The sequence below is a fragment of the Euleptes europaea genome, chromosome 11 (assembly GCF_029931775.1).
Source record: "Euleptes europaea isolate rEulEur1 chromosome 11, rEulEur1.hap1, whole genome shotgun sequence".
NCBI classification, from domain to species: Eukaryota; Metazoa; Chordata; class Lepidosauria; order Squamata; family Sphaerodactylidae; genus Euleptes; species Euleptes europaea.
The window spans coordinates 78,892,527-78,909,503 of NC_079322.1; the positions used below are offsets into that span (position 1 = coordinate 78,892,527).

The 16,977-nt window shown below is 43.6% G+C and overlaps 1 protein-coding gene across 1 annotated transcript in view; it reads right to left on the bottom strand.

Moving 5' to 3' along the window:
* The window catches only part of LOC130484267 (KAT8 regulatory NSL complex subunit 1-like), a 36,183-nt gene that overhangs the window by 9,895 nt on the left and 9,311 nt on the right, over nucleotides 1-16,977 (bottom strand). The window contains exons 2-5 of the mRNA XM_056857171.1: nucleotides 14,545-14,686; nucleotides 9,075-9,272; nucleotides 4,872-4,999; nucleotides 716-923 (exon numbers count right to left, since the gene is read on the bottom strand). Coding sequence (XP_056713149.1) covers nucleotides 716-923; nucleotides 4,872-4,999; nucleotides 9,075-9,272; nucleotides 14,545-14,686 — 676 coding nt within the window. The remainder of the gene's footprint in view (nucleotides 1-715; nucleotides 924-4,871; nucleotides 5,000-9,074; nucleotides 9,273-14,544; nucleotides 14,687-16,977) is intronic.

A 16,977-nucleotide genomic window follows, 5' to 3' on the forward strand; every position in this document is an offset into this window, starting at 1 on the left:
AATGCCCATGAAAGCAACTGCCACTCAAAGCAAACTACAATTGACCCAAGCCAGGCCTCACCTTGCCCCCTACCTTTGTTTAAAAGCAGAAGTGTTTGGACATGAAGAATCCCAACACACAAGCCCACACAACGAGAGTACTGGTAACTGCACTCCAGGCAAGTGTACCAAAAAGAAAGAATCGATCAAGAAACAACACACACCATGTTGGAGAAGCCTCTAAGGGTAAGGCATTGGTAGAGTCAGAACAAACCAGAGTAGATGGAGCCAGCCTGTTAGGCCATACAATGAAGAGGGTACATGTGCTAAACCATCTAGAACCGTCTATCCAGTACGTTTTATTGAACTTCATGGACAAGTGAGGGATTTGAACCTACGTCTGCCACACACCATTCAAACCACCACCCTACACTGCCTCTCCGCTATGCCTCCTGCTAAAGTGGCACATTCCAAAGGGGGGAGGCAGATGTTGCTTGTTGCAGAGAAACAAACAAACAAGAAGAATCTCAAGGCTAATCAAGTTGATGTGACAGACGCTTTCAGGAACTAGTCCATTTCATCCGATCCACCTGAAGATGAAAAGGGCTCCTGCCCATAATCACTGTTCCTCTTGGAAGTTGCCTTTTTTGTTTTTCCCACTGACATGTGACAGTAAGTCAAGCACTACAAAAGCCTTCTTCCAGTAACAGACGTAGAAGTGAAACCTCACACCTACCTTCCTTGAAAGGTGAGAGACAGCGCTGACTCTCACCAGTCTGCGTTTCCTGTAGCTACAAACCGGACGGATTCTGGCAGCGACACAGCTGCTGCCAGGGGGGGAAGGTGCGGCAGGCCAGCCGTTGTTCAGCTGTTTTGGTTTCTTGAGAACCTGGCCAGCATCTGCGCCATCCTGGGAGGAGGACTTCATGGAGCAAGGGTTGAAGCTGCAGCCAAAAAGAAGGATTTCACACACTGAGGATTATTCTGAAGAGGGAAGGCAAAATTTAATCGTTTGTCTTGGCTGATTATCCCAGAGCACCAGATCTTCAGGAAGTTCCCCAGATGACAGTGCGATTCAGAGTTTTATGTAAGGGTAAGCCCTGCTAATACTGATCATATGATCACAGGTCTGTTTTGGCAACACTCTGGAGGAGGGGACTCGTTTTGGAAAGAAAAGACATAAATACAAATTGTCGTGCAACCGCCATCCTTGACCAACTAGTTCAGCAAATGCAGAACAAGCCTTCGGAAATTATGGACACAGCCCTTCAGAACTTCAGGCTTTGGCCATTCTGCTACATCATGAGGACTAGCAGCCTGTTATAAAATGCCAAGTGGCCTTTCCATGCTTGTTTCATGATCCCAAGGCTATATTTCTATATTATTTTAACTAATTTTCAGTAGAAAGAACGGAGAAAATGACACACTTGAAGACAAAGGTTCAGAGATCAATAAACCAGTCTGACTAGAAAAGGGAGACATAGCCATGTGACTGCCAAGAAAGCATGTATAAAGTACAATTAAGGGTGTCTGATTAATACGCAGAAAGAAATGAGAACAGTTATTGTTTGTTGGGAATGTTATGTGTCTTCAGTAAAGGAAAGAGGAACAGACAAAGTGTTTAAGTGTTTTACACTGTAATGCCCAGGGACTTTGAATCTATTTTAAGCCATTTCTATACAGAAGTTAATTCTCTGACTTCTTCATTTGCTGTCAAATGAGATCTCCGCTGATGGTTTTAAGATAGTTATGGTTTCAATACATCTGACTTCCACAATAAAAATGAAAATATTAAAAACATTCTGAGAATTGAAATGTGTGTGTTAAGAGCTGTCTCATGGCAACTCCTCAAGAAGATTTCAAGGCAAGGGACATTCAGAGGTGGATGGCCATTGCCAGCCTCTGCGTAGCAACCCTATAGTTTGTAGGTGGCCTCCCATCCAAGTAATAACCACAGCTGACCCTGCTTAGCTTCTGAGGCTGTACGAGACCAGGCTAGCCTGGGCAATCCAGGGTAGAGCAAGAATTGAAGTAGGCATGTGTATTACCACTTGTATCAGCCTTGGAATTTAACACCTATCTGAGACAAGGGGAAGGGTCTTGACCCAGTGGAGATGACCTAATCCAGACTCCTATCTTGGGATATGGAAGAACTAGCACTTTTGCATACAGTGGAGAGTGAGTTTCTACAATGCTGCCTTCACGGCTGGGACACTGAACACACACAGCCTATCATATGCTGCCCTACAGACCTCCACCTAATCCCACCTACCCTCTCAACTGCAAGGACATCTAGCACAGCCCTACCCATGATGCTAGCATGTCTCACTCATTCAAGACAAGGTAGCAATGAACGGGGAGCCTGGCTTATCTCACAGGGTTGCCGTGAGGATAAAATGGAAGGTAGGAGGATAAAATGGAAGGCAGGAAAACAACGTGAGCTGCTTTGGGTCCCATTGGGGAGAAAGGTAGGATATAAATAAAGTAAATAAATATATAAATAAAAGCTCACCAGCACCACAGTAGACTCCAGAAGAGCGAAAACAGGCTGTTCTCTTATCCTGTGCTTGCTGTACTCAAATGTATCAGACATAGCTACTCTCAATAAGCAGACTTGTATGAACAGGGCAACAACCCCTTAGTGGAGGGGCTGTGGCTCAGTGGTAGAGCATCTGCTTGGCATGCAGAAGCTCCCAAGTTCAATCCCCGGCATCTCCAGTTAAAGGTGATATGAATGACTGCTACCTGAGACCCTGGAGAGCCGCTGCCAGTCTGTGTAGACAATACTGACTTTGACGGAACAAGGATCTGATTCAGTACAAGGCAGCTTCATGTGTTCATGTGCCACTGGCAGTGTTCTGGCGACAAATTGTTGAACACCAAAGAAACAGCTGTACAGAGATAGCCGTCCAAAAGGGAACAGAACCTCTTTCACTGCCTTTAATTTTAAAAGCTGGGGGCGGGGGAGACCAGCAGAACATTGCTGTATTAATTTTGTTTGTGCCCCCAATGTATTAGAAGGGCTGCCAGCAGGCAGAGATGTGCTTACACCACATGAATTAATGACTCCACTGTGACAAACACTCCTCCTCCTACGCAGTATCATTTCACCTTAAATTAGAAAGGCACAACAACCTTTATTTTAGCCACAGGATGTAACTATGTTAAAATGCATCATTCTAAAGAATATACTCATCAATGATGCCCCAATCTCACAGCTAAAAGAGAGGATCGAGGATCTCTCTTAGGAAGTTCTTCTTCTTTGAAGTAAACAAAAAACCTTTCTTTTTAACATTGTTCATCTGGACAGTGTAAAGATTCTCATCTAATTCAAAAGTTAAGCTTATTTGGGATGTGAGAAGTAATAGATCGATGTCCAATCAATCCCCCCAAAAAGGGGAATCCCAACCCTCCAGTTTTCAATAATCCTGTCAGAAGTACTCTTCATGGTTATCTTTGTTTACATGGTTACATAGAACTGAAGTTTCACATTCACTGACTGATCCTGAAATGGCTCTGAGTCACCCCTCACAACAAGTCAATATATAACTTTCAGCCTAGTTTAGTATCTTTACAAGGAAGGAAGGAAGGAAGGAAGGAAGGAAGGAAGGAAGGAAGGAAGGAAGGAAGGAAGGAAGGAAGGAAGGAAGGAAGGAAGGAAGGAAGGAAGGAAGGAAGGAAGGAAGGAAGGAAGGAAGGAAGGAAGGAAGGAAGGAAGGAAGGAAGGAAGGAAGGAAGGAAGGAAGGAAGGAAGGAAGGAGGGAGGGAGGGAGGGAGGGAGGGAGGGAGGGAGGGAGAAAACGAACACTACGTCTCACATACAAGAGCCTAGGGGAAATCCAAGAAATAGCAAGCAGAGTGGCTGGAAAACCTGTTTTAAGTTAAACTTCTATCACACCTACAGACTACGCTGTGGAACCGAGAAATTTCCTTTTTAAAAAAACAACATCACCCACCACAAGCCCCTGGTCCCTTCTGACTAATGGAGATGTTCTAGAGACACCCAAGTACATATCACCTTTGGCAAGCTCCGGGTCCCCCTGCAATCTGTTTGGGACGGGCACAGCAAAACTTCCGTGCCCTCCTTTTACAAGATGAAATTAACCAAGCTGCTTTACAGTCCTGCTGCCTTCAGTGGGCCAGTCGCAGCCTTTCAACACTTCTAGACTGGGAAAAATAATGAGCTGAGTAATGCATCTGCTCTCTGAAAGCCTGAAGCAATCATAAACAAATGCTCAAGGGAATACTGACATTGACAAAACCAGCAAGAAATGAGAACTGGAAAAACTCCGAAGACTCCAAACACATAAACAAGCATGAACTGAATTTGTCCGACAGGGTCAGGTATGAAAGAGTGTGTTGAGGAGCCAGGGCCATGTTGATGTGAACAACAAGATTCTGTTCAGGAGACATTCCCCTCTGCACGTGGCCTCATGTCCAGTTGGCCTGCTCACAGGAAGACTAGGAATATGGAACTCATCCCTTGGATCATTTAGGAGAATACAGACAGAGGGCCAGAGGCCAGCTCAAGTAGTGAAAGGCAGAAGGGCTCACTAAAGCGAAGCTGACCATCAGCAATCTCTCCCAAGTCCAACAGAGAACGGACTATCATCTATCCTGACAAAGCACCACTGCACAAGGATAAGCGACAACCAATTCCAGACTGTGAGATTCACTACCAGAATGCATCAACTGCTCACAAATGATGTGATCTACTTTAGGCCATAAAACTTTCCAAAACAGGATTACAGATGGGAAAACCCTTTCCCCTCCAAAAACATATGTCGATTTTGTCCGCTTTCATTAAAGCCGGTGCAGGCAGAGAACGTTCAACTCAACGGGATACATTTCAAACATCACACTGATCAACCTGTAAGAAAAGGAGGACTAACCAGTTACTTATTCCGTTGACTTGATGGGGTGATGTGGAGGCTTTGGGGGGCTCTGGAGCCCCATTGATGGGTGTACAGGAGGGACTTTGACACACAAGGTTTCTTAAAGACTGCGCAAGGCGAGAATTCTGCAAGAGAAAAATAAAATCTCAAACTCAAGGAAGTCTGGTGACAGAATGAATCTGGGAAGACTCTGGTTGTGGTTGTTGAAGGAAACAAAAGAAGCAATTTGCAAGTGAAAAAGGAAGCTCAGGTGTAGCCTTACATCCCAGCAGGGACAATCCAGAACAATCTCCTGTCCTTTCCAGTCCACCTGCATTCAAAAACTCAAATGTCTGCAACATGTATTTCAGGTTAAACGATGAGGACCTGTGGTTCACATCCATTCACAAATGGACAAAAAAAGTTCATAATTTCTTTACCCTTCGTGACTAAACCTCACTTTAAGATGACAGTAAAACTAAGATAGCAATTTACATCATCTTAATTTTGCTTTTCACTGTCATGTAAAGCCCAAATCCTGCAATGCAACAACAACTCAAGCCAAATAAGAAACTTATCAAGATTTCTGTTCTCACCACAGACAACTACAAATACTAAGACTAGAGCTGCCAGACAATTTTTTAAAATATCTGAGCACTTTCAACATTTTTTCTCCCTAACGTTCTATCTTCACATAAGGCAGCAGCAGTATAGGAAGCTCAGCTGTTCATTTTGGCATTTATGGAATGAGGCTTCACAACAGGCAAAAGGCTAACATTTAATAGGAAGCACACAGACCTCATGTGTAAGCTACACAGAGAAACTGCGACTACACCCAAATGTTTAATGCATTCGTGCATTTCCTGAACTTTAAGCACAACCTGATACAAAGCTTGGTTTTCTGAGAATTTTCCCCTGGCTTTCTGAAATTCTAAATCTGTAGAAAATAACTTAAAAGTAGTGAGCAGGAGTGACTGTTCAAGTGTCAAAGAACTACACAAGGTAAAATTCTCAGCATTTCTCTTCTTTGCAACTAGCTTCTCTAGTCTTCCCTAAGAAATGCCATTCTAACCTTCTCATGAAGTAAACAGTATGTTCTTCTATAATCCAAAAAGTGCACTGCAAAACAAATTTAAGGATCAAAATTCATACAGTGAGAGCAGTATACATAAAGTTCCAGCATATCAAAAATAATGTCTCTGGAAACACACCTCTCAGTACACAGAAGATCCATAACTGAATTGCTAACCACTGACGTGGAAGGCAGCCCTGGAAATTCAGGTGCTGAGTTCAGATCTCTGGGCAAAGCCAAGGGCTGATCAGTTGCTAGGCATTTGAACCATTTCAAGGGACCATCATGAGTCTCACAGTTCATCTGGAATCACCTTCTGCTGAGTCAGACCACTCATGTAGCTTAGTACTGTCTATTCCCAACCAGCAGAAGCTCACCAGGGTCTCAGGCTAGAGAAAGGTCTCTTCCAAACCTATTTCTCGAAGCCTTTTTAAATGGAGATGCCAGGGATTGAATCTGAGACCTTCTGTATACAAGTCCTGTGCTTGTAATCGTCTCTATACTAACATGTGGGCACATGTAAGGCCGTTCTTCACCACTCCTTGTTAACAACAACATTACTGATGCAGGAACCCTGTCTAATCCTTCCCAGTGTGTTTCTATTCTTCATGACTTGCTGAGAAGCAAATCACCAAAGTAGCAGCTTCCAGTGTACAGAGACACTGAGATCAAATTATTGCTTTCAGGAAACACAGAATAACGACTCAACTGTGATACCACTACATGAATTCACTGAAACTGATTCTACTAGCAAGGAAGGAGTTAGAAATGTACTTTTGTGTGCCAAATGCATAAACTGCACAGGAGATTCTACCGCCGGAGAGATACTGAGTTTGACAATATTGAAAGTGAGCGTGTAGAATGCGCATGTTCTTCACTGGTACCGACTGTACATCAAAGACCAGCCAGTTCTTTTTCTACCTCATTTGTCACTGAAAAAGAACAGTGTGCAATGCATCACTCAGACAACATATCACCTTTTAATCTGAATTTTTATGTTCCCATACAGAAAGCTTCGACAAAGCAACTGCCTCAGATCCAGCTGTTCAGATACCAGGACTAGCAAGACCTCTCAAATCAGAATTCAGATCTGTCCTATTTACACCACCACCTTGATTTGAGGGATAACAAGACAACTTGAAAGAAGAACCTTATTTTCATTTTAGAAAAAAAAAGCATCATTTCTGGAGAGCTTTGGTTCACTGTACAAGGAGGAAATAGGGGGGAAGGGAAGATCTTTGGAAGGACTAGGACAGGAATCCCCAACCTTTTTGAACCTATGGACACTTTTGAGATTCTGACAGAGGGGTGCTGGGTGCAGCTGTAAAATGGCTGCCACAGGAGGCGGAGCCAGCCACAAAAGGCTGCTGCAGATTATCTTCAGTCATACTGCAAAGATCCTTGTGCTGTGGTGGTATTTGCAGCTGAAGCAACCATTTTTCTGCACAGCCAGTCAAATCCCCAATGTCCACTCAGAAGTTTTGCTGGGCAAAAGCCCACCTGGCAAGCATCATGGCACCCATGGGCACCATGTTGGGGACCTCTGGTCTAGGAGCCTGTAGAGGCCAAGTTGCGAAGGCAAATGAAAAGGCTCTCCACACTGCTCATTCACAGCCATCGCTACAAGAATTTCCAGCAGCCATCAAGAGCAGCACCGGGGAAATCTAAAACAATGCTGAGTTCACAGTGAAAGTCAAGAGATTCTCAAGGACAGCAAGAAACAGCTTGGAGGAAATGGAGTCATAGAAAGGCATGCTTGGAAATCACGTCCTTGAGAGAGATGAAATCACCTCCTTCCAGAATACCAGTACAGAACAGCTGGTCAGGCTAGGTGGAAAGACGGGATATGACCCCAGACCCAACCAACTCAGCCATAAACTAATTGGTTAAGCAAACAAGTCCCCACAACTCAGGCTCACTTGTAAAATGAAAGTAACAGTGATCAGACTGCTGCCAAAGTGACTGAGAAGGAAGCATTATCCACTTCCAGTCTCAGGGTTAAGTTAGTTTAGAAGCTTTTATACTAACGACTTTTGGGGTAAGAGATCAACATGAGGGGCTGCTTTGCTGCTATGGCATTCGTTCCATCAGCTAACTCAGAGGTCACCTGCAGTTCGCCTGCTCCCACCCCACAGGAGAGAAAAGCCTGGAAGCAGGACAAAGTCCTGGACCGCCAGGGGCCAGAAGAGAAGGCTGCGCGCACACCCTTTCCGGTCTGTGTGACTGAAACTTTGGAGCTGGACACTAACCGTTGTGACCGGCTTTGGGAGCCAATCTTGGACTATACATATAAGTGATTTAAACTTTAGAGGAAACCCACTACAGTTTCTCCAGAATGTATTTATAACTGATTTCCTTTCTATTATATAAAGTGACCAACATGCAAGAAAAGTGAGAGTCTAGGAAACAGCTACTATATGCTCATCTCATAAACCAAAACATTCCGTCTAGACATTAGGAAGAATTTGCTAACAGTTAGAGCAGTTCCTCAATGGAACAGGCTTCCTCGGAGGGGGGGGGGTGAGCTCTCCTTCCTTGGAGGTTTTTAAGAAGAGGTTAGATGGCCATCTGTCAGCAATGCTGATTCTGTGACCGTAGGCAGATGATGAGAGGGAGGGCATCTTGGCCATCTTCTGGTCACTGGGGGTGAGAGGGGGGGAGGTAGTTGTGAATTTCCTGCAATGTGCAGGGGGTTGGACTAGATGACCCTGGTGGTCCCTTCCAACTCTATGATTCTATACCTAAGGAAGGTGCAGAATACAGTGAACTATGTGTGTGTGTGAAAAATAACTGCTGGCAAAAAAGATCACATGGAATTAACAGCAGTCATTCATGAGCAAAGGACATACCCAGACTTTTTCACCAGTTTATCTGAGGCAAAGCTGGGGAGAACAAAAAAAAAAATCAAGTTCCAAGTGCTTTAGAAACCAGCCTGCATTTTTAAAGCACTAGCAGCCCTGTGCTGCTACATTTTTCTATACTACCATTAAATTTCTAGACACTCGGTGAACAAATATATGAGGTTTCACTTTGCCCTGACGATGGCAATTGCAATTTTATATGCTAGACATCGCATACTAATACTTTTTTTGTTAATGCATTAATATTCTTGATTACCACAGAACAGTATACATTTCTCATGAACTGACCTGCTTCTTTGTGTTCTGCAGGAGGTAGGAAGGGATACAGGCAGACAAACCGCCCTGCCTGTCTCCAGGGGGCACCTTCATGTTGGAGGAAGGAGGCAGTGCTTTATTCCTCCTGGCGTTCGCCACTGCCGCAGAGCCTAATCGATTTGGCTGCTTTGTCACATCTTCATGCTGGAGATCACCCAAGACAACTGGACCCTGAGGAATAAAAAGGACATTGTCGAAGGCTTTCACGGTCAGAGTTCATTGGTTCTTGTAGGTTATCCGGGCTGTGTAACCGTGGTCTTGGAATTTTCTTTCCTGACGTTTCGCCAGCAACTGTGGCCGGCATCTTCAGAGGAGTAACACTGAAGGACAGTGTCTCTCAGTGTCAAGGGTGTAGGAAGAGTAATATATAGTCAGAAAGGGGTTGGGTTTGAGCTGAGTATTGTCCTGCAAAAGTATTGTCCTGTAAGTATCAAGATAATGTGCTAATGAGGGTATGGTATGTTAATATGGAACCATTGTATCCTGAAGTGATCTGTTAATGTGTGTAATCCAAAGCTAATCTGTATGGCTATTGTTGAATGTTGTCTTTGTCTGGAGGTTTTTCAGGGCAGGAAGCCAAGCCTTATTCATTCTTAAACTCTCCTCTTTTCTGTTAAAGTTGTGCTGATGTTTATGAATTTCAATGGCTTCTCTGTGCAATCTGACAAAATAGTTGGTAGAAATGTCCAGTCTTTCAGTGTCTTGGAATAAGACCCTGTGTCCTGTTTGTGTCAGTCCATGTTCAGCCACTGCTGATTTCTCAGGCTGGCCAAGTCTGCAGTATCTTTCATGTTCTTTTATCCTTGTTTGTATGCTGCGTTTTGTGGTCCCGATGTAAACTTCTCCACAGCTGCAAGGTATACGATATACTCCTGCAGAGGTGAGGGGGTCTCTTTTGTCTTTTGCTGATCGTAGCATTTGTTGTATTTTCTTGGTGGGCTTAAACACTGTTTGTAGGTTATGTTTTTTCAAAAGTTTCTCCATCCTATCAGTGACTCCTTTAATAAATGGCAAGAATACCTTTCCTATGGGAGACTGTTTTTCTTGAGTTTTCTGATTTTTGTTTGGTTTAATGGCCCTTCTGATTTCATTCTTGGAGTAGCCGTTTGCTAGCAGTGCGTGATTTAGATGATTAGTTTCTTCCTTGAGAAACTGTGGTTCACAGATCAGTCTTGCACGGTCCATTAATGTTTTGATTATTCCTCTTTTCTGTCGGGGGTGGTGGTTGGAGTTTTTGTGTAAGTAGCGATCTGTGTGAGTTGGTTTCCGGTAGACCTTGTGACCTAACTGAAGGTTTGTTTTACGGATGACAAGGGTATCAAGAAATGGGAGTTTACCCTCAATTTCCTTTTCCATGGTAAACTGAATGTTTGGATGGATATTATTAAGATGGTTTAGAAAGTCCATTAATTTTTCTTCACCATGGCTCCAAATGGTAAATGTATCATCTACGAACCTGAACCAGACTGTAGGTTTGTAAGGTGCTGATTCTAATGCTGTCTTTTCAAAATATTCCATGTAAAAGTTTGCTATTACTGGACTGAGTGGACTTCCCATAGCTACTCCATCAATCTGTTCATAAAATTCTTGATCCCATAGGAAATAACTTGTTGTCAAACAATGGTGAAATAAGGCTGTTATATCTTCTGGAAAAATCTGGTTAATCAATGAGATTGTGTATAGGTTCCAGTAAAAGACACAATCTCATTGATTAACCAGATTTTTCCAGAAGATATAACAGCCTTATTTCACCATTGTTTGACAACAAGTTATTTCCTATGGGATCAAGAATTTTATGAACAGATTGATGGAGTAGCTATGGGAAGTCCACTCAGTCCAGTAATAGCAAACTTTTACATGGAATATTTTGAAAAGACAGCATTAGAATCAGCACCTTACAAACCTACAGTCTGGTTCAGGTTCGTAGATGATACATTTACCATTTGGAGCCATGGTGAACAAAAATTAATGGACTTTCTAAACCATCTTAATAATATCCATCCAAACATTCAGTTTACCATGGAAAAGGAAATTGAGGGTAAACTCCCATTTCTTGATACCCTTGTCATCCGTAAAACAAACCTTCAGTTAGGTCACAAGGTCTACCGGAAACCAACTCACACAGATCGCTACTTACACAAAAACTCCAACCACCACCCCCGACAGAAAAGAGGAATAATCAAAACATTAATGGACCGTGCAAGACTGATCTGTGAACCACAGTTTCTCAAGGAAGAAACTAATCATCTAAATCACGCACTGCTAGCAAACGGCTACTCCAAGAATGAAATCAGAAGGGCCATTAAACCAAACAAAAATCAGAAAACTCAAGAAAAACAGTCTCCCATAGGAAAGGTATTCTTGCCATTTATTAAAGGAGTCACTGATAGGATGGAGAAACTTTTGAAAAAACATAACCTACAAACAGTGTTTAAGCCCACCAAGAAAATACAACAAATGCTACGATCAGCAAAAGACAAAAGAGACCCCCTCACCTCTGCAGGAGTATATCGTATACCTTGCAGCTGTGGAGAAGTTTACATCGGGACCACAAAACGCAGCATACAAACAAGGATAAAAGAACATGAAAGATACTGCAGACTTGGCCAGCCTGAGAAATCAGCAGTGGCTGAACATGGACTGACACAAACAGGACACAGGGTCTTATTCCAAGACACTGAAAGACTGGACAATTCTACCAACTATTTTGTCAGATTGCACAGAGAAGCCATTGAAATTCATAAACATCAGCACAACTTTAACAGAAAAGAGGAGAGTTTAAGAATGAATAAGGCTTGGCTTCCTGCCCTGAAAAACCTCCAGACAAAGACAACATTCAACAATAGCCATACAGATTAGCTTTGGATTACACACATTAACAGATCACTTCAGGATACAATGGTTCCATATTAACATACCATACCCTCATTAGCACATTATCTTGATACTTACAGGACAATACTTTTGCAGGACAATACTCAGCTCAAACCCAACCCCTTTCTGACTATATATTACTCTTCCTACACCCTTGACACTGAGAGACACTGTCCTTCAGTGTTACTCCTCTGAAGATGCCGGCCACAGTTGCTGGCGAAACGTCAGGAAAGAAAATTCCAAGACCACGGTTACACAGCCCGGATAACCTACAAGAACCAAAAAAGGACATTGTTTGCGTGCATGAATTAAAGCTCATCTGAGAATCACCAGGGATTAAGCCTTGGAAACTCCCCATATAAATTTTGAGGGAGGGTATAAACTGTTGTTGGGGAAAGGAAAGCATTCTGAAACCATTCTAGGCCTGTTCAAACTTGGCAGGCTGGGACATGACTGCAGAATGAAAACAAAAATAGGCAGCCTTCACAAGGATGATCATCATGCAAATTTAAGATTCTTTTCACTTTTACAGCAAGCACATTTTCTCCGCCTAAAAGACAGGACATTAACAAGACTATATACCAAGGGCTTGCACCTTTTGTCTGAGGCAAGCAGCAGCAACAATTGCCTGGAAAAGCTGTTTGCTTCTCCTTATAACTAGAAGAAGGAAAAACTTTGTCCCCAAACTGGGCACATATAATAAAACCACCAAATTAATACAGAAGTTGTAGAATTCAGCCATTCCTTAGTGCACAGTTGGTGCGACCTTTCTGCAGATTTCTTTTTTTGCGCCCCAGATTTATTTTTTTGCACCCCAGATCGACCGTCTGTGGCCAGGGTCCATCATACATTGAACTGCAGAAAGCCAAAAGAGATTTCTATTTCCAGCTGCACCCCCCTCATACCACACTGCATCTCCCCCTAGGAGCTCTGCTAATGCATGAGGCAAGGAAAGTGATTTCACTGACTTCCCTCTCCTCACTGCAGCCCATCAACCAATTTGGGGACTGCTCCACGTGGGCCCTGCCGACCACTTTCACAAGGCCAGAACGGAAGGGGGGAGGAAGATCCTCAGCCGTCAGCACCTCATCCTACATTCAGCCTTCGATCTTTGCAGATACCAACAGCACAGTATACCAGCTGATCGACGTGTGCATTAATGTAAATGTTACATGTACTGCACTATCTTCAAGAGGGTTTCTCAACCTATTAAGAATCCATCTGGGATCTTAGGGTTGAAATTAAATCAAAAGTTTCCGTCGAGACATTACGAAGAATGTTCTAACAGAGTGGTTCCTCAGTGGAACAAGCTTCCTTGGGAGGTGGTAAGCTCTCTTTTCCTGAAGGTTTTTAAGCAAAGGCTAGATGACCATCCGTCAGCAATGCTGATTCTATGACCTTAGGCAGATCATGAGAGGGAGGGCATCTTGGCCATCTTCTGGGCATGGCCACTGAGGGTGTGTGTGTGGGAGGGGGAGGTAGTTGTGAATTTCCTGCATTGTGCAGGGGGTTGGACTAGATGACCCTGGTGGTCCCTTCCAACTCTATGATTAGGCTGTGATTACAAAGGAGGAAATGGGATAGAAGCCAACTGAGGGAAAAGGTACTGGAGGAGTGGGAGATGATGTCCACCGGTAAATACAAGCAGGACACATTCCTCAGTTTTCTGGATCAGACACATGGACATTCATGTGCTCTCCCTCTCCTCATTTCAGGTCACGCTCTTTTTTTTAAACTTAAAATCTCAGAGATTAGGTATCTTTCTACATTTTAAATGTTAATACCAGGATGTGCCATTCATAACTCAATCACAGCCCTTCAGATTCCAGAACATGCAAGTTATGTACAAGAAACCTATCCTCCTCCACTCAAGCACACTGCAGCCAAAACAATCTGGTGTATACATTCCAGAGGAGGACCTTAAATTGTAAAGTAGTGTATGCATTTAACAGGCTAGAAAGCCTGGAGAAAAGAAAAACTGAACCATAATAACAACTTATGAATTGGTTGGAACATCACAGGGCATCAAAAAGCCACTCTACACATTCTCAAAAGGAGAACCAGAAGAAATTCCAGGTATGCAGCTGCCCCAACCAATTGATAGTGAGTGACCTCTAAACTCCAGGCAAGTTACCAAGTCAGACTGGTCCTTTGGAGCTCAGGAAAGAATTACAGATGGTTTGATCTAGAGATGTGAAATCTGGTGGGTTTTTTTTTTTTACAAAAATACTGAGACACTTTAGGGGTAACTGGGGGAAAACTATGTTTTTTTTTCCTTTTGCAATGAGAAAATGCTTTTTCAGACAAAGTTTTACTCACTCAAAATGTATAGCATGAAACGTTTGAATACTTAAAAAATTCCCAATAAAAGATCAGTAAGTATGGGAGAGCTGTGACTAGCCCAAGGTCACCCAGCTGGCTTCGTGTGTAGGATGGGGGAAACAAATCCAGTTCACCAGATTAGCCTCCACCGCTCATGTGGAGGAGAGGGGAATCAAACCCGGTTCTCCAGATCAAGAGTCCACCATTCCAAAAGAGGATTCTTCACAGAAGCATGAAGCCGCCCTACCTTGCTGGAACGCAGCTGCTTGTAGACATCTGTCTGCTGCCTGATGCGATACTCCAAGTCGGAAACCTGAGCCTGCAGCCACGTCCACCGGCAGATAATGGCCGCTCTCTCCATCGCCCACTGCCGTTCTGCTAGATGGCGCCTGAAAAGCAAGCATTTGCAGGCTACAATTACTCCATCACACTTCAATCTAATTTTTCCACACATTTGAAATGAAAACTGCAGATGAGGAATAAACGAATACAACAGCTGCAAATAAAAAGCCAGCATGCCTTGGAGGAAACAAGCTTCCTCCCCTTAAAACAAAGAACCTGATAAAAAGTTCCACAGAACTCAACAGCTCGCCTGCGGTTTTGTGTCATTTTGGTTGATCTTAATAAAATAATATTTTGTCACTTGGGGGGGGGGCAGCTTTGGACTAGTCCTGCTACCTGTGATCTCTCAATGACTGCACATTGTAGCAGTCTGTCACAGAGCCAGCTGCAGGTGAACTGACTCTTTCCTTGGTTCTGAGGCCTGGTGAAAAATGTAGATGTTGTCGCACCAACTGGGAGCAACGATCATAACCGCTATTTTAAGTTCGGCGTTCATGGCAATGGAAACTTGCCCACAAAATCCAAGACAATAACATTTGACTTCAAAAGTGGGAAATTGACAAGTACGAGGGGGCTGGTCAGACGGAAGATGAAAGTGAGAATTAGCAGAGTCAGGTCCCTTCAGGGAGCATATACACTATTTAAAGCTAGATTAATTGAGGCCCTGATAGAATGTATTCCCTAAGTCAGGAAAAGTACCACCTAGTCTAAAAGGACGCCTACGCGATTTAGTGACCCAGTTCAAGAAAGCCTCAAAATACTTCTTTTAATCAACAGGCAAGTCCCCCACCCCATATGATGTGAAAAGAAAGGAGGACCCAGGGTCTGACAAAACAGACATAAAAGTGAGCAGTAAGGTGAACAAAAACAGAATTTGAGGAGTGGGTTGCTAAGACATCAAGAAACAAACATTTCTTCAAAAATATCAGGGACAGAAAACAGGCTAGAGAGGGAATTGTGCTTTTGAATGATAAAGAAATGAAAGCATTTCTTAAGGGAAGGTGGGAGGTGGCAGAGAAGCTGAATGGATTCTTTGCATCTCTTTTAACCATGGAAAATATGGGGCACGTACCGTTACTGGAGCCACTATTTTCACAAAGGATGTGAAGAACTCAGTCAAACTGAGGTGACAAGAGATGAAGTTCTAGGACTACTAAGACTCCAGATGGCATGCCCCGAGGATTCCTAAGAACCTCAAAATGTGACATTGCTCATCCACTAACCAGTATACGTAACTTGTCACTAAAATCAACCTCTGTGCCAGAGGGCTGGAAAGTGGCAAACGTCACACGGATGATTGAAAAGGGGCCTAGAGTGGATCCAAGGAATTAGATGCAGTTTGCCTAACAACTGTCCCAGCTACATTAGTAGAAACTGTTACTAAAGAGAGGATTATTAAGTGCCTAGAGCAGGGGTCGGCAAACCACGGCTCCCGAGCCACATGCGGCTCTTTGGCCCGTTGGGTGGGTGGGTGAGGGAGAGGGGGAGGGGGAGAGAGAGAGAATGTCTACCCACTGGCTTTCTTGGCGGTAGACCTGGACTCCAAGGAGGGGGAAAAAGTCCCCCTTCAGAGGCCAGGTCTACTGCCAAGAAAGCCAATGGGTAGACGTGGCCTCCCAGTGGGACTCAGCAGGAGGCCATGTTTACCCACTGGCTTTCTTGGCGGTAGACCTGGACTCCGAGGAAGGGACAAAGTCCCCCTTCAGAGGCCAGGTCTACCTATTGGCTTCTATGGGCCTCCAGAGGCCAGGTCTACTGCCAAGAAAGCCAATGGGTAGACCTGGCCTCCCAATGGGACTCAGCCGGAGGCCAGGTCTACCAATAGGCTTTTATGGCGGTAGACCAGGCCTCCAGACAAGGACTCCGAACAGGGAGGGGGAAATGGCAGGGTCTTACAATTTAATTTTTATCAATAAATAAGATCACTATTAAGTATGATATCTAGTTTTATTCAGTGTACCTATAGTTTAATCAAGACTTAAAACTTTAATTAAGGTTTATTAAGTTAATAAACAGTGTACCTACCTATATAGTTTAAGTTTAAGAAATTTGGCTCTCAAAAAAAATCTCAATCGTTGTACTGTTGATATTTGACTCATTGACTAATGAGTTTGCCGACCCCTGGCCTAGAGGAACAAAGCCAGCCAAGTGAGAAATCTGCACGGCTTCTGGAGAGGGAAGTCATGTATCACCAACCTAACGGGCTTCATTGGTTCTTGTAGATTATCTGGGCTGTGTGACCGTGGTCTTGGTATTTTCTTTCCTGACGTTTCGCCAGCAGCTGTGGCAGGCATCTTCAGAGGAGTAACACTGAAGGACAATGAACTCTGACCGTGAA